Raw genomic sequence first — 17,063 nt, 5'->3', positions numbered from 1 at the left:
CCTGTCTCCCTTCATCAGAGCTGCAACAGTTGGGTGATAGTCGGCAGCCCCCAGGGAGCACACAGGAGCACTCCCGGCTATGTGCCAGGACTCTGGGCGCCGGGGGTGGGGAGTGGGGTGCAAGCCCAACCTTACCTGCCTCTGCGGGCCCGTGGGATCCGACTCTCTCCGTCGAGGGCGGGGTCCGGAGTGCAGGGGCGAGTGGGAAGGGCTGCCGGGCGTGGGGGGCTGTGATGTCTCTGACCGGCCATCGGCCTGGTTCAGCTGGGGTGGCAGGGGCTGAGCCGGCGTGAGCCGCAGGTCCTCCTCGGCCAGCGCGTGCATGCCGCGTGCCCGGGGCCGGACGGCGGGCTCTGGCCCTGGCCGCCGACGCTCCTCGCCCTCCTCGGGCAGCGGCCGCAGCTCCTCGGGCTCCTCATCCGTGGTGCCCGACGTACTAGGCTCAGCCCCCGGGGGGAAGTCCTTCAGCTCTGTCTCCTTGTCAATGATGACCCACTCCTTGCTGTCGAAGTCCTCCTCCTCGGCCAGCGGCACCGAGCGGAAGGCATTGCTCAGGGCCTCCTGTTCCACGGAGGCTGACACGTCCATGCGGCCGCTAGCCTGCCGATCGGCGTGGCCTGTGTCCACTGACAGCATCTGGGCCGGCTGCGAGGAACAGGCCTGGCGCGAGGGTGAGCCAGGCAGATCCATCCGTGACCTGCAAAGCCACCCAACGTGGGGCTCAGTGCCCAGCCTCTCTGGACCCCCGAGGACCCCAAGGAGGTGGCAAGGTGGAGCCTGATGCCTGAGACCCCCCTGACCACTGCACTTCTCCCACCCTGGGCCAGGCTCAGCCACTTCCTGGGTTGCCACCCTCCAACCTCAGTCCCTGCAAAGATCTCATTCATTCATTTAGTCATTCATTCAACACACATTTTTGAATGCCTACTGTGTTCCAGGAATCTAAACAGGCAAAAAGTAAAATCTGGTTCTTGTGCCCAAGGAACACTGTCCTCCAAACCACCCCCAGGAAACTGGATCTTCTGATCTTCCTAAAGGCAATCTGATGCTTGCCCAGCCAGGGCTCCCACCCCACGCGGGCTCTCTCCCGCTGCACCCAGGGCAAACACACCCACCTGGCCCTCGAGTTTGCTGATGGTTTTCTAGCCTCTTTTACCACCACCCTTCAAGCCTACCTGGCTGGTTTCACCACCTCCAACAAACTCCAGTGACTCCCAGCCCAGGACAATGTCCACATGCCTTAGTTTGGCATTCAAGGCCCCTGACGGCCAGCCAAAGGCCCCATTTCCCCCTTCCCCTAGCCAGACCCATCTCAAATTCACTTGCTTTTCCCCAAATTGCTCACACCTCTGTGCCTTTACGAATGCCACTCCCCACACACAGCCTGTCCTCCCACCCTTTGCTGTCCACCCCAGCTCGATGTCACCTCCTGCAGGGAGCTGTTCCCTCCTGCATTGATGGGGGTTAGTTTGCCTTCCCAGCGCTGCCTGTGTCCCTTCTCGTCACAGAGAGGAGCACGTGTATGTTTACGAATCTCCCGCCCCAGTAGACTGCGAGTTCTGCCAGGCAGGGGCTGGGTCCCTTCTGACTTTTGCTTCTGGGACCCTGATCCTACCTGGGGACATCTCTTTCATCGTTATCTTAACCTGTGCTGTGAATCTCACGTTACTTGCAGAGGTTCTCAACTGGGGAGTACCAGCCCAAAGGTGAGGGTATTCCTGGTTGTAGGATGCTATACAAGGAAGAATTGTCCTCTCCCAGATGCCAGGGTGCCCCCCCTGAGAACCACGGAGGCCTCACTCACACTCAGGCTGTGGACAGGGGGTGGACTGCCATCCTCCCCCCCGCATCGAGCCTGTGAGGGGAGGGGTGCAAGATCAAAGCCTCCTGTGGGGCTTTCTCAACATCCTCCTACCCCAGCCTATGTGGGACCTGCCAACTCCAATCTGCACAACATTTTTATCAATTTGTTCATAAGGCTTAAAATAAAAACCCCGGAGGGAGGTCACCCAGGTCTTACATTCATACTCCCATGTAAGTGGCTAATGTCACTTCCTTTCCCAAGAGCATGGTTTGTTTAAATGGATGTGAAGGAGAGAGGAAGCCAGAGGAAGAGAGGGGCCGAAGATTGTGGGGGGAGTGGGAATTGAAGAAAGCAGGGAGGTGGGACCCCCTGATCCCACCAGCTTCATATGTTCTCCTGCTCCCAAGTGCCCCAGAGCACCCCAAACCCTTTTGCCCTGCCTGAGATCCTGAACCTTCCAGGAAATCTCTCCTCGGCCCTCTCCTCTCCCCAGCATCCCTGAAACAAGGGTTCAGTCTGAGCCAAACCAATGTGCTCTTCAGAACTGTCTTTGCTCAGGGCATTTCCCACCTCCCTTCTCCACTCGTATCCCTTCCAAACTGCCCCTCCTCATTCCTCCCTGTTTCCTGGACCCTCTGGGCGACCATGGATGAAAATGTGGTCTTCTGTCCCGGGTAGTTCAACCTGTGAGAGTGTGAGTGTGGTGAGGGTGTGTGTGTATGAGTGTGTGAGTGTGATGGGCATGTGAAAGTGAGTGTGTGTGAGTGTGTGGACATGAGCGTGAGAGTGTGCGTGTGAGTGTAGTGTGTGTGTGTATGAGTGTGTGAGTGTGGATGTGAGTGTGAGTATGAGTGTGGGAGTGGGAGTGTGTGTGGATATGAGTGTGTGTGTGAGGGCTGTCGGCTCCCTCGGGACAGGGCCTGCGTCTCTTTGTCCTGGGGTCACCACAGGGATTGGCACAGGGCTGCCCTGACTCGGGCGTCTCCACACCCCAGAGGGGCACTGTGCCCATCCCAGAGGTGGCGTGCAGTTTGGGGCAGAGTCCAGAGAGGGGTTCCCGGCTGAGGTGGGGCATGAGGAGTCAGGGACCTCCTACCCCAGGGCTGGGCCACAGGAAGAGAACTCTTTCCTGGTGCAGAGAAGGCCCCAGCCTTGCTGTGAGGTAAAGCCCCACCCAGAGCCAAGGGAGGTGGGGTCATGTCTCCCACCCGAGGTTGTCCCACCCATCAGATCTAAGGTGAGGATGGGGCCCTGGTCCCTAGCGGCCATCAGCCACCCAAGGTCAACCAGCCACCCTCTCATCCCCCATCCTAAAGGCTCACTTTGACTCTCAATTCTCCAACACTCCCACCCACCAACCAGGTCCCTGCCTGACGTTCAGATCCCTGAGGCCTGACCCCCAAAACTTGGTCTGTCTTCTCCTCAGGCACTCCCTGAATCCTTCTCCAGGCCCCTCCCCCAGAGCTGAAGGGAGCCTCACCAGCTGCTCTGAGGCATCTGTAATTAGTCCCCAGGGAAAGAGGTTCTGGAAGCACGCCCACCTACCATCTCAGCTCTCGCCTCCTCCTACACCTTCCTCCAGCCCCACGCCCCTCCGTGGTCTGAGCTGGGCCCTCTGCATCCCCCACCCCCTCTCCAGGCTGGTCACTGACTCAACTGAGTCTGACCCCAGGCCCAAGTAGAACCCTCTTAACGCTTCCAGGGTCCCCCCACCTCTGCCTGGAATCTGAACTTTCCTCCAGACCAGCCGTGTGAAGGTGGAGGGGACCAGGGGCCCCTGACCATCCCCCTGGCTCCAGACCCACCTCCTCTCATGCAGTTCCACCCGCCCATCCACCGTGGACAGCCTCTCCGACTCAGGGCTGTTGACCCTCCGGTAGTGCAGAGAACGGACTGGGGTTGTCGGTGAGTCTGGGGGGGCGCGCACCGGGGAGCTGGGGACCCCCGCAACTCGGCTCTGCTCCTCCTCCACCACACAGGGGGTCTGCAGGACAGGGGAGCTCCATGAGTGGGGCTGACAGGGCAGCTGTGGGCAGGTGATCTTCTGGGGTGAAGGAGAGAGAGGGAGGTCCGAGCACTGGGATGCCGGTGATCCTGGGATGGGGCCGGGCCAGGCAGGCAGGGCGAGCAGGCAGGCGGCTGGGGAGAGGGGCCCACGGGTGGGGAGCAAGGTGGGAGGGGGAAGGCCACCCGCGTCCCTCTCCGCAGCTGCAGTTACTTTGCCAATGTTGATCCGGAGTTTGTTCCGGTTGACATCTGTCTCCTCCCAGACTTCAGCCTCAGGACCCCCAGGGTGAGGGACGAGGTGGGGGCTGGAGCCCGGCCCCTCGGGGGGCCGCCCCAGCAGGATTGGAGGTGCGTTCTCCTGGTCACTCAGGTGCTCGCCCTGCAGCACATCCTCGGTGTTTTCCCGGAGCAGGTCGCCGGGCACCGGCGTCACGTTGACCACCCTGTGGAGGCCAGGAGGGGGCCGTGGGCAAGGCTGGCAGGGGTGCCCTCTCCTCTAGCACAGGCCCTGGAGACCACCCGCCACCCATGAGAGTGGGCACAGGCAAGGTCCGGCAGGGTCGGGGCGTCCGTAGGCCCATCTCCATCCCTGGCTCGCAAACCCTCTGGGACCAGACCACCCTCAGGTGGCTCAGGTGGTCAGAGGGCTGAAGGGCAAGTATGGCACCACCTGGCTCTGTTTATGTAGGAGATCTCGATGCTCTCCGGCCCTGCCAGCTCCCCACTACATTTCACTGGCTGGCTTCCTTGAGACTAGGAAATGGGTCTAAATAAAGAATCACTTTGGAGTTCCTGGACCAATGTCTTTACAGACCCGGCACCTCATGTGCTGGCAAGTCCTGTGGAGTCTCCGCAGTGTGTCCCCTGGCTCACCCCTGGGGCTGGGTGGGGAGCCCTTCTCACTCTGGCCCCTCCCTGGGCCACTCTATCTTTGTTCTTTTCAGTTAGATCTGAAATCGTTGACCCATCGATTACAAACATCCCAGACTCAGCTGAGAGCACTTGGAGGGCAGGGGCTGCACATCTCTTCTCGAGCCCCCACAGGGCCTGGTGCCAGGGCTCAAGACCTGTTTGCTGAATGGATGCGTGTGACCACCAAGAAACAGACAGACTGTGGCGCTGGGGGAATCTCACTCAGGGTTCTCTGCTCCCCAGTAAGGTCAAGAACTCCAAATAAGGGTGCCCCCTCCATCCCCAGATTGAAGGTAGAGATGCGGCAGAACTTCCTGGGATTCAAGAACCCCGCTTTTGAGCACCAAGAACAGGAGAGACAGCCAGGTGTGTCCAGGTAGGAAGAGGAGGAGAGGGTGGCTTCTCAGGTGACACCTCGGGGCAGGGGTCGTCTGCCCCCCCGTCACCCCTCCCAAGACTCACCCAAACATGGCTGCCGTCTGCCGGGTGTTCTGCTGGGGCGGGGTGGAGGTGCTCGTGGACAGGAGGGCGTCATTGCCCGCCTTCTCCCAGTCAAAGGCCTCGTTCTCGGCGATGCCCCGCTCCTTCATGCTGTTCTCAAACACTGACATGATCAACTGCAGGGATGGGGGTGGCGGGAGGACAGAGAGGTGACCCAGGGGCTAGCCAGGAGGAGGGGGCAGCTGCTGGGATTGCAGGGGGAAGAGAGGGGCCTTCCAGGACAGGGATGGGCCACGAGGGGGGTATTGAAAGAAGGGCACATTGATTTTAAATGAAAACATGCACAAAGTATGCAAATCAGCATGCAAATTATCGTCTTGACTTAAGCTCCACTGGCTGGACACAAGCCCTTGGAGATCTGTCCCCTGATTACCATCCCCAGCCTCCTCTGCCAGCTCCACCAACTCAGCAGAAGCAGCAGCAGTAGTTTCCCAAACCCACCACCTGGGGTCATGCCTCTGCACAGGCTGCTTCCTCTGCCCGCAGTGCCTTTCCCACTGTCCTCTCCACTCTGGAGCCTTCCCTGAACCCCCCGCCCACACGACTGGGCACAGAGCAGCGGTTTGAATTGTTCACAGGCCTATCTGCCACCTCTACACTTCTAGCAGCCAGCCCAGGGCCCAGCACAGGGTGTGCTCGAAGCTGTGTGGTCTGGGGGAACCCATGACGCTGAGCTAGGCCTGGGGGGCTTGGCCTCCCACTGCCCAAGTAAGGGATCTCTGCCAACAACCGGGTCCCTGGGTTCAGGAGGTGGCGGCCCCACAGACCTTTCCACTTCTGACTTAGCTTTCTCCAGAGGGTTCTCTCTGCTAGCAGGACCCCCTTCACTGCGAGCCCACTGTGTGCCTGACACTATCTGTGCTCCCACATAGTGGATCCTGGGCAGAACATTCTCTGATCAGTGGGTCCCATAGGGGTGTAGTGATGGCGCCTTGGAAAGAGCACTGGACTTGGAGTCAGATGTGCCTGAGCCCTGCCCTGCTCCTAACCAGGCTGTCAGGCCTCAGTTTCCTCATCTATGAAATGGGGATAATCATCCCACTTGGCCTCCTGCAGCGTTTCAGTGTAAAGTCCTTGAAAGCACTTGGCTTCATTAATTGTTAAGTGCTGGAATAATAACATAAAGAACACGCAATATCACCAAAGGCTTGTTTTAAAGCTTAAATGAGTTAATGCAGGAAAAGTACTGAGAACAGGGTGAGCTCTTGATAAATCTTAGCTGTGACTACTGTTTACAAGAGCACAGAACAGTTTCTTTCGTGCGGTTGGAAGACCGGGGAAGGTGCTCAGGGCCAAGCCGGCAGGGGCGCAGGGCCTCGGCAGGATGGGTGGCGCTGGAGACAGTCACCCATAGAGAGACGTCGGGGGTGCAGGAGCAGGCAGGCAGGCTCCCACCTGGTAATCGGGCTTGGTGAAATAGTCAAGGCTGGCGATGTGGTCCAGGAAAAGGTGGAACTCGGAGGGCATGTGCTTCAGCAGCATCCGGTGCTCGTACTTCTCCTTGATCATCCCTACCTGCTCCTGGAGACAAGAGGGCACTGGGAGATGGAGCCCCAGCTGCCCCACACCCCCTCCCTGCCCTCAGACCCAGCTGTACTGCCCTCACCTTGTCCTTGATCTTCCTCCAAGGTAGCTGACCCACTGCAAACTCCACAAGCATGTAGAAGAGGGACCACAGGTCATCGTGGCGGCCCATCTCCTGGGGGTGGGAGCAGGGAGGGGGTCACCCATGGCTCCCAGGTCCTTCCCCGGGAGTGGAAGCTGACCCTTCACTGAGGGACACCAGTCAGGGTGCCTATGGGCAGAGCTGGGGTCTCCCTGAAGCCACGGCTCCATTCCTGACCCGCCAACACACAGAATCCCATAGTCAAAAGTTCCGTGTGTGCTTTCTCATCCACAGAGGTTTGTGGTGGGGACAGAGAGGAGGGGATCCCCAAAACAAGGAAGAAGGTGACGTCAAGGGGAGACGCCCTCTGAGCCCTCTTCCAATCAGGGTCTCTGGACGGGCATCTTCCAGCCCCTGCCCTGCACTCCTCTCCCCACCTCCCATCACAGCTGCCTGCCCTGCCCTCTTCCTCAGCAGCATACTCTGCCCCTGACCTCTGCCCTTACTGTCCCCACATCCCTCAGTCCCGCCCTGCCACTCACCCGGTTCTTGTGAGCGTTGACCGAGGCATAACGAACAGTCCCGCGAAACCCGGCCACATTCCGAGGCTGCAGAGGGGAGAACACCACCAGGAACGTCACCCACTGCCCCTGACCTCGGCCACATCTCAACCCTGCTTACCAAGCCTAATTCTGCCTACTTTAGCCCTGACTGCCTCCTCCCCCATCACCGCCCCCCACCCCCCCCTCCCCCGCCACCCCGCACTGCCGAGTCAGCCTGGTCAGGAGCAACCTGACACACCAGGCCCAGTCCTAAACCCGTCTCGACCCTGCTCACTGTCGCTGCGTCTGCCCTTGACCAGGCAGACCACAGGGCGTGGAAGTGGCATCCACCCAGGCCAAGGGGGAGAGGGGGACAGGCCGAGTGTGGACCCAGCACTGGGTGACACTGAACACAAGGCCAGGCCTGTCTAGGCAGCTGCAGGGAAAACTGGTGAAGGGTCCCCAGATCAGGCGGTGGGGCGAGGATGCCAGGATTCCCGTGAGCGGCGGTACTCACGGGCCGAACGTCCCCCGTGGTGTTGGTGTACTGCCGGGCCAGCCCAAAATCCAACATGTAGCACTTTCTGTAGGTGGAGGGCAGCCTGCCCATGGCAAAGTTTGACTGGGGGAAGACAGTAGCTGTGAGTCTTGGGGCTCCAGGCCCACCTCAGGGGACACCAAGAAACAGCTCTGGTGAGGGGCCTTCCACCCCACATACACTCACATGAGAGTAAAACATCAACATGTACAGCAGGTCACGGACCTTATCTGAGGGGCAGGTGTGATTATGCTCATTTTAGAGAGGAGGAAACTGAGGGCAAACTGCAGGCTTCTCCAAGATCACACAGCAAGAGGTGACCCAGCCGAGGTCCGCCTGGCTCCGAATCCTCGGAACTCCCAGCGAGGCTGTGTGGCTTAGTGTAACTGTCCTGCCCTGAGGCATCAGGAGACCAGCACTGTTCTTGCTGTGTGACCTTGGGCCATTCAGCCAACCCTTCTGGGTCTCAGTTTTCACCACTTTAAATTGGGTCCAAGCACCAAGATCCAAGATGTTACAAAATCAGCTACTTGGAATCTCTTACCAAGCCCCAGCCCCTCGTCCCCCTTCCTTCAATCCTTCCATCCTTCCCCAACCCCTTCACCTTTCCACAGGTCAGGGGTGAGAAAAAGGAAGAGAAGAGAAAAGAGGGGAGGACACGGGCACGCCCAAGGGGCAGGCAGGGGTGCTCCTGAGAGGCAGGGGAGAGGAAGAGATGGAGCTTGGGATGGAGAACAGGAGGAGGGGACTGGTAGTAGAGGCTGTCCCCACCCAACCACTGTTCTGGAGAAGAAACCAGGGGACCCAGGGAAGGAGAGGAGGTGGGGTGTGTGCTTCAGAGGAGGGGGCAGCCCTCACCGGCTTGATGTCGCGGTGCAGGAAGCCCACGGAGTGGATGGCCTCGATGGACTCCAGGATCTGCTTGCCCAGCCGCAGAGTGGTGCTCAGCGTGAAGGTGCCTCGAGGCTGGCTGCGTCGCAGGTCAGCCAGGTTCCGGCCCTGGGGTGGGGGAGGGGGTGGGGACAGGCCCAGCTCAGCTGCCATTCCGACCACCACCGCCATGACACTCTTCCCAGTCTCGTCCCAAAGGCTTGCGCCCACTCCCCGTTCCTCCCAGGGCCACAGTCTCCAGCCCACCCCGGGAGTCACCACCAGAGCTCCTGGGGGAGAGTGAAGGGAGGATGGGCCACGGGGACTCACCTGGAGCTGCATCACTACATAGTTAAACTTCTCGTTCCGGCCACAGCCAATGAACCTGCACACGTGGTCTTTCCCTGAGGGATACAGACAGGGGTCTGCCAACTCCTACTCCTTCTTCCTCACTCCCAGCCCTAAGGTGGGCTTCCCGTGCACTCTTGATTCCTGGTTCCCCCAGCCCTGGCCCCATGGCCACTTCTCCCACCTCCCCCTGCCCTTAGGCCCATCATCACTCTTGGACTCTGTTCCCATATCCCCTTGCCCATCACCTCTCAGTCCCTGGCTCCATCACCTCTTCCCTCCCATCTTGCCCTGGACCCGCACCTTGCAGCTTTTTGAGCACAGCCACCTCCATCTTGAGGACCTGCTTGGGCTGCTGGGCCGACTCCACCTTCAGGGCCACATTCTCCCTGGTCAGCAGGTCCATGGCCTCGTAGATCTCACCAAAGCCCCCGCCCCCGATCTTTTTGAGCTACAGAGACGGGTGAAAGGGAAATAGGGGACCCAGGGATCAGGCTGAACAGCTCCTCACCCCACCCATTACTGGGTCACCTCCTTCACTGCTGGGGGCAGGGGCTGTCCTTGAAGGGGAGGACCCCATGGCTCCCTTCTTCACCCCACCCACCCGTGCTCCCACCGCCTCTCCTAGTGCTGGAGACAGAGAGCCCAGTCCATGGGTGTACAACTATTCACAGACACAGACACAGACACAGACACAGACACACAGACACAGACACACACACATGCATGGGGCTACACGTCAGAGTGGGCAGTGGGAAAGTTATGAGACCTGGGACTCCACAGAGACAAGGAGACAAGCCGATGCAGGATTCTGAAGAGATAATGGGCCGTCGTGAGCCTTTTAAGGACAATAAATATCACGCTCCCCCCATCCCCCACCTAGACTGAGCAGCCTCCATCCAGAAGCAAAACTAATTTCCAGAACCTTGCAGCTTCAGGTGGGTCCCTCCCCCAGGGAGGCCAGCCCTTCCTGGGGTTGGCAGTCTCCTGAAAGATGACACCAGGGGCAGAGAGCATTTAGAGAGGAGTGTTTGGGGGAGGGGACTCAGCAAAGGGTGTTCTCTGCCCAGGCCCCCTGCTGAAGCTCACATCACTCCCGAGGCCCCAGGTCAGATGCCCAAAACCAGGGTGAGCCTCCTGTCCAGGGGAACATGGTGGGGATGGAGGTTTGAAGAGAATCTGTGTGTTCCCAGGGAGCATTGCAGTGGAGCTCTGATGCTCTGGGCCCCCCCTCCCCTAGCATCTCTAGGCAGGCAGTGAGAAAAGGCAGAGGGGAGAACTGTGACAGAGGAAGAATTGGCCAGGGGAGATGAGCAAAGCTGAGTTATGGGGCGGGATTAAGTCAGGGGCCCAGGGGTCTTGGAGAGTGAGGGTGCTGCTGGCAATGATGGGGGGACAGGGGAGAAGATGCTGAGTTCTAGGTTGGGACTCATTTGGTTTAAGAAAGATGTACACCTCTTTCCGCCATCTTTCCGTGTCGCCATAATGGTGCGCACAAAGGTCCTGGCTGATGCTCTCAAGAGCATCAACAAAAGTGAGGCAAATGCCAGGTTCTTATTAGGCTGTGCTCCAAAGTCACCGTCCAGTTTCTAACTGGGATGCTGAAGCATGGTTACATTGGCGAGTTTGAAATCACTGATGCTCACAGAGCTGGGAAAATTATTGTGAACCTCACAGGCAGGCTAAACAAGTGTAGAGTGATCAGCCTCAGATTTGATGTGCAGCTCAAAGATCTAGAAAAATGGCAGAATAATCTGCTTCCATCCCGTCAGTGCGGTTTCACTGTACTGATAACCTCAGCTGGCATCATGAACCGTGAGGAAGCAAGATGAAAAAACACAGGAGGGAAAATCCTGGGATTCTTTTTCTAGGGATGTAACACATCTGTGCAAAGAAAATGCCTCAATAGAAAAAAAAAAAAAAAAAAGCTATACAGTTCAATTCTCACCTCCCCAGGGAGCCCCCCACCCATGGCTGGCCTGCCCTCTTCCAGAGTCCTCACTTGTGTCCTGTTGGCTTGTAACGTGCCAGCCGCAGCTGGGCTTGCTCACGATTGGATGGAGGCTGCTCTGAGCATCTGTAAACTCCTGACTCTAAGCCTCTTGCATCTCTGAGCCCTCCCCTTGGCATTTATTCAGCAAGCGGATGCCCAATAAATGTTTAATGGTGGTTGAAACATGGGAATGGTGAGAGAAAGGGGGCAGGGCAGAGCTGAGGACTGGGAGTTCCCAGCAGGTTACAGTTGTAAACACTCTAGAAAAAGAGAGAAGGATGAAGGGAAGATTTAGAAGACAAGTGGAAGGCTGGTTGGGTTCTTGTGCCCAGGAAAGAGGAGGGAGGAAGAACAGTGAGAAACCAGGGTTCCTCTCTACTTGAGATGAAAGTTAAGGTCAGACTTCTAGAAGAATTTCAGAACAGGAGGAGACAGATGCAGACTCAAGGGAAGCAATGGCATGTCTTCCTCTGGGAATGTGAAACTCAGGGGAGATTCTAGTATCTTCTAGATTCCTCTACGGTTTTCTCTGTGGGAACATGGAGGAAACACCTCGTTTTCTGTGCTCCAGACTCACAGATATCATCTCAGCTCATCCCCAGAGGCTCCCAGCAACACAGGTAAGGAAGGTCACAGGAGTTGTCATTTTGCACAAAAGGAAAACTAAGGCACAGAGAGTAAGTACCTTGCCCCAGTTCACACTGCCAGTAAGTTGCAAAGCCGGGTTTCACTTAAACCCAGGCAATCTGATGCAGAACCCACAGTCTTAACTGAAATAATGTAGGAACCGTTGACTATACTGTGATTAACAGTGTGAGTGCTGAGATTCAAGGCCAGATCCGCCAGGCTCCAAAATCCTTGCTGGAGATGGTAAGGAGGGCTCGGGGCACCCAAGACATTTCTGACACCTACTCTCCAATTTCCCAGGATGCCAAAGGGTATTTCTCTACCACCTCCACTTCCAAACAGAGTCTATTTCTCTTTCCTTAGTTCCTTCCTCACCCCCCACCCACCCATTACAGAACCTCTGGGGGCAGGGGAGTACAGCAGGCACCCTAATAATACTTTTAGGAGGACATGAAAATGTTTCCATTTCTTTTACAATCAGAAGGGGAAAATGAACTTTTAGATCAAAAAAATTTTATTATATAGTATTAATTTATTCCTCATTATAGCAATGCAGTCATACAATTGCAATCTTTAGTACTTTATTATGTTGGAAGGGGCCGGTAAGGGCAAAAGTGCCCACGAAAGTCACAAAACAGCTTTGCCCACAGCCCAGTGACAGGAATGTTCTCTCAACCTCCCTGCACCAGACCCTATTCCTCCCCTCCTAAATTTTTTCTGGACCCTCTCCCCTGCCGAAGGACCTCAAGAAACACGACACAATAGGACTAGCATTCACTTAGGAAAAAGGATACCAGGTTTCTTGGCCCAGCCCTGGGTGAACTGGGGTGAGTTTCCGCTTTTCCCTTTCTGTAAAATGAGAGTTGGACTAGAATATGTGTCACAACTCTCCCTCGGCTCTCTGATCCTGATTCTCAGATGGGCTAATTCTTAGGAAGCAACATAGTTCAGTGACTGTTGCCCCAGCAGTCAAACCTGGTTCCACCGACTAGTCATGGGAACTTGGCAAGTTAGCTAATCTCTGTGCCTCAGTTTCCACAACTGTGAAACGGGGATAATAACAGTATCTACTCCATAGGTTGGTGAGATAATGCATGTAAGGCAGTTTGCATAGCACCCAGCCACAGTAAGTGCTCAAAATAAATGCTAAGTTTTTATTGTTATTATAGTTTGACATTCTGATTCTAAGGGGCACCCCTCAAGAAGAAAAAAATGCTATTATTTTTAAATACTCCACCAAGTGCCATGGACACTCATTTTCTCCTGGCACAGCCCATCTGGGCAGTTTTCTTGGTTCCTGAGCTGTGCTTCACTCTCTGTCTGTTCCTCGTGGAGACTGGCTGAGGGGAGGCATCTGGCACCCCACCCTCTCTATTTCTCCAGGGTCCAGGGAGGGAGGGGAAAGCGAGGTCACCTGGCAAAGACTGAGGGCTTGCCCCTTTCCCCTCCACCCCTGCCACTTCTCTCCCCACTCTTCTCCCACCCCCTCCCTCAAAAAGCACAGGAAATTTCTAACCCAACTTCAGTATGTGCGTGAATACCCTCTTTTTCTCACCTCTTCAATGCAAAAGTCCTCCTGCCTCCAATCTGCCAGAAAGTACGCCCTGAGCAGGACCCGGAGGGGGTGAGGGTGGGGTCTTGGAGGAACACTCTTCACTTTGCCAGACCCTCATGCCTTTGATTACTGCCCTGGCTCCTCCTCTCCCAGTTTCTGTCCCCTTCCTCTGCCCTCAGAAGTCCCCCTCTGGGACATAGACAGCCCTTTCCCTCAGCTCTCTGGCTCCACCAGCTCCCTCCCTCACCTCCTCCAGTCCCAGAGACATCTCTGACAACGTTGCCACCTTTGCCCCTCTCCCTGGCCACTAGGAGACCTGCCCACTGGGTAGTTGTTGCCATGGAGACCTGCCCGCAGCCAGGCCCCACTCTCCTCTCAACCCCGCACCTCCGGTGAGCTGAGCACCCACCCTATGCAGACCCACAAGCTCACATAGTCACCCCAAATTCTGCCCCACATCATCCTGCCCCCATAAAAAGAGGACATCAGAGTGCCCTCAAGCATCGGAAAGAAAGGGGGGGCGGTGGGACAGGGATTGATTTACCATAGGTTCCGCTCAACATACACTACACTGCCTTTGCCTCGACCCTCACGTGTTGCCCTCCCATCCGAGAGGCAAAGCCCTGAAGAGGCTCGGACTACAACTCCCAGCAGACCGAGCAGCCCGAAGTCCTGGGCTGGAGGAGCAAGGCACGCTGGGAGATGGAGTCTCGGCATGTTGCACCTGCCGCAGGAAGCAGTGAAGGGAGGAGGGTGGATAGAGAAGATGGAGTGCGGATGCGGTGGGAGCCGCCTTCAGGGCCTCTTTCCCCGAACCCAAGCTTTTCTGTCCTCTGCGGAAGAGGAGGGGCTCACTCATTGCCCTTCTCCAAGGTCCAGCAGAGAAACGGCCCCCTCCCCCACCCCCGCCCTCCTCCCCTCTATGAGCTCTGCAGCTCCTGCTCCGACATCCAACCAGGAGTTGTTGCAGGCTGGGCCCGACCAACGTGATCTAGCGGGGAAAGGGGTGAGAGACGGCGGGGTTGGAGAGAGGGCACTGGGAGAAAGCGATTGTCCACAAGTGTAGGCAAAATAATGACCTGCAAGCCATATACAAATGAGCTTAGGGGCACCTCCCTCTTAGGGTAGGGGCGCCAAGGGCACCTGTTTTAACAGGTCTCTAGATCCTCTCCTCCCATCCTCCCCCACCCCTCCCTCTGCCCTGCTGGGTCACTCACTCACCACCTTCCAGCGATCCTTGACCACGTAGTTGGCCGGCAGGATGTCGGCCTGCTCCCCTCCCCCACTCATGTTGGTTTCGTCCTTAAGAGCGGCCGCTAGGCACTGCATCCGCCAGCCGGAGGGAGGGGTGTCCGCAGGGCCTGCCCTGAAGGGGCCATCTACCTGGGGGAGTGGGGAGGGACTGTGAGGGGGGCAGGTTAGGACCCGGGACCCACTTGCAGATATGGAGGAGGGGAGTTCCATTCTCCTGGCAGGCATCCTTCCCTGGCCCACTGGGTGGATGCCCTAGGGGTCAATGGGGGAAGCAATGTGTAAAAACCAAGGGGAGGTCAGAGGAGAAGACAGAAATGCCATTCACAGGAAGGGAGATACAAACTACAAACTGGAGATGTGAAAACCAGCAACGGGCACACACATGTGGTAGAAAAAGGAGAGGAAAATGATGTGTGAACAGGCTGTGGGGAAAGGGTTTCCCAAAGAGACATATGCTAACTAATGTGGGGAAGACTTGCTGACCGAGGGGCGCACCAGACTGGAATCAGTGCTTAGGCAGGGGAGACCTGAGCCAAGAAGGACCAGTCTGGGGATTCGATCTGTGGCCCCCACACCCGCACATTTCCCGTGCCACACCGTGCCCAAGGAACTGTGTATCTGAGGCTTATTGAAAGGGGAGACCTGCTGAACCAAAGGGTGGCCCAGGGAAGACACACACCAGAGTGACAAGAGACCTCCAATCAACCATGGGAGATGTGATTATCCGAAAATGAGGAGCTACCCAACAGCGCCTTGAGGATGGTGCTGAGTGAGGAGGCTGCAACCGTACTCAGAGCTGAGCCCAAACCACTGACACGGCCACGGCGGTGAGAAGCAAGGATGTGAGTGATGGGGTGAACATAAGGCGATGGATTCAAGACATGGATTTTAGAGGTATGGCAGCCCCGTGGCCACTCAGAGGGAGAGAGGCAGGCTGAGCTGGAGGGAGGTGAGGACAGCAGGGAAGTGGAAGCGGCCTAAGAGAAGGCAGATGTGCCAGGGAGCAGTGGGTCTGGATGGCCGGTGGGTGAGAGAGCCTCTGCCCACACTTTTCTGTGTCTGCTAAGGAAGAAACATAGCTCTTGTCGCATTCGGATGGGTAGAAGTTGGATATCAGGGGGAGTGTCCCAAGTGTGAGGGCTGGGAAAGCCAGCCAGTGTTACCCAGGGAAATGTCAGTGTGCGCATGTGTGTGTCTGTGTGTGTACCCTCTGTATGAGTGTGTATATGTCTTTGTGTGTCTTTTTGTGTGTGTCTATGTGTCTGTGTCTTTGTGTCTGTACATCTGTGTCCACGTGTGCTTATGTGTGGTTTTGTGTCTGTTGGTGTGTGATGTGCCCGTATGTGGGCAGGGGCCAGAAGAGATGGCTCTTTGAGATCTCTGCCACCCCGGTACAGGAATGGATCTTTTCCTCTCTCCTTTCCCCCTACACTTTTTATAAGTACACAGCTCTGGCCTCCCAGTGACCCTGGACAGTCACAGATGGAAGGAAGCTCCTCAGGCTGGGTATGGTGGGGGAGGTGGAGAGGAGGAAAGTGCCTAAGATACCAATGGATGGGGCGGGAACTCCATGAGCCTGTCTTTACTTGGGATGGACTCATTCCCCAGGGCTCCTGTGTCTGACCATCCTGGTACAGGGGCAGCGTGGGATAGCGAAGGCGTGGAAACAACCTTCCACAAGTCATGGTGTGCCGTGAGGGATCTTCAGGGAGAGGGACACTGTCACTCTTTTTCTGCCAAATGACTCAGCTGACTGTTTCCTCCAATCCACACAACTTCAGAGTATCAGGACTGTGAGGATATTAAATAGGCCTCTGACTTCCTTCTGCCAAGTGGCAAATGGGGCATCAGGAATTCAGAGGGCAGTGAGAGCAATGGCAGGATGAAGGGAGAGGGAGTGATGGGGGATTCTGGAATAAAGGTGGAGAGACAGAATGAGGACAAGATTGAAGAAGCAATTGAACCAGTAGGGAGGGAGCCTTAAGGAGTTAAACAGGGTGGCCTCTGGTGGGCCTTCCAGTCCTGTGATGGTGGATTCTATAGGTTGATGAGGAAGATGTGAGTCCTGCTCCCATTCTATAGATGGGCAAGCATAGAGGAACAGGTGAGGTGGGAAAAGGGGGAGTGGAGGCAAGAGGATAAATGAGGGTTCCCTGCCTCTCCCTGCCCACCATCCTTCCCACTCTCTGCCTCAGAGGACTGCACTCAGCCCAGGCTAGGGTTGGATGACACAGACACACGGAACCTGGCTGCCCCATGACCGCCCCCTCAGGACCCTTTAGTGTGTGGAGGGATGGGTGTGTGGAGAGAGAGGGCTTGTGGAGGAGGTTTTATATCTGTCAGCAAGTGTGTATGTATGAGAGTGTGGGACCGATGATGTGTGTGCGTGCGTGCAGGTGTGTGTGTTGGGGGTGTATATCTAGGTGGTTGCGAGCTCATCATGGCATGTGCATATAAGTGTTGGTGTGCACCTGTGCAAGGTGTAAGCCAGGTGTGTGTGGGAATC

The 17,063-nt window shown here is 56.8% G+C and overlaps 1 protein-coding gene and 1 pseudogene across 1 annotated transcript in view; one reads left to right on the top strand and one right to left on the bottom strand.

Moving 5' to 3' along the window:
- The window catches only part of TTBK1 (tau tubulin kinase 1), a 35,346-nt gene extending 20,714 nt beyond the window's left edge, over positions 1–14,632 (bottom strand). The window contains exons 1-12 of the mRNA XM_068558292.1: positions 14,525–14,632; positions 9,432–9,579; positions 9,111–9,184; positions 8,769–8,909; positions 7,890–7,994; positions 7,373–7,438; positions 6,831–6,923; positions 6,620–6,745; positions 5,186–5,340; positions 4,023–4,254; positions 3,610–3,788; positions 136–697 (exon numbers count right to left, since the gene is read on the bottom strand). Of these exons, the coding sequence (XP_068414393.1) occupies positions 136–697; positions 3,610–3,788; positions 4,023–4,254; positions 5,186–5,340; positions 6,620–6,745; positions 6,831–6,923; positions 7,373–7,438; positions 7,890–7,994; positions 8,769–8,909; positions 9,111–9,184; positions 9,432–9,579; positions 14,525–14,632 (1,989 nt within the window). The remainder of the gene's footprint in view (positions 1–135; positions 698–3,609; positions 3,789–4,022; positions 4,255–5,185; positions 5,341–6,619; positions 6,746–6,830; positions 6,924–7,372; positions 7,439–7,889; positions 7,995–8,768; positions 8,910–9,110; positions 9,185–9,431; positions 9,580–14,524) is intronic.
- LOC137773656 (small ribosomal subunit protein uS8-like) lies at positions 10,614–10,999 on the top strand (annotated as a pseudogene).
- Positions 14,633–17,063: the final 2,431 nt, after the last annotated feature.

Source organism: Eschrichtius robustus, chromosome 12, assembly GCF_028021215.1.
Source record: "Eschrichtius robustus isolate mEscRob2 chromosome 12, mEscRob2.pri, whole genome shotgun sequence".
Taxonomy (NCBI): domain Eukaryota; kingdom Metazoa; phylum Chordata; class Mammalia; order Artiodactyla; family Eschrichtiidae; genus Eschrichtius; species Eschrichtius robustus.
The sequence above is the reverse complement of the archived record's forward strand: the minus strand, read 5'-3'. Positions and strand labels throughout refer to the sequence as shown.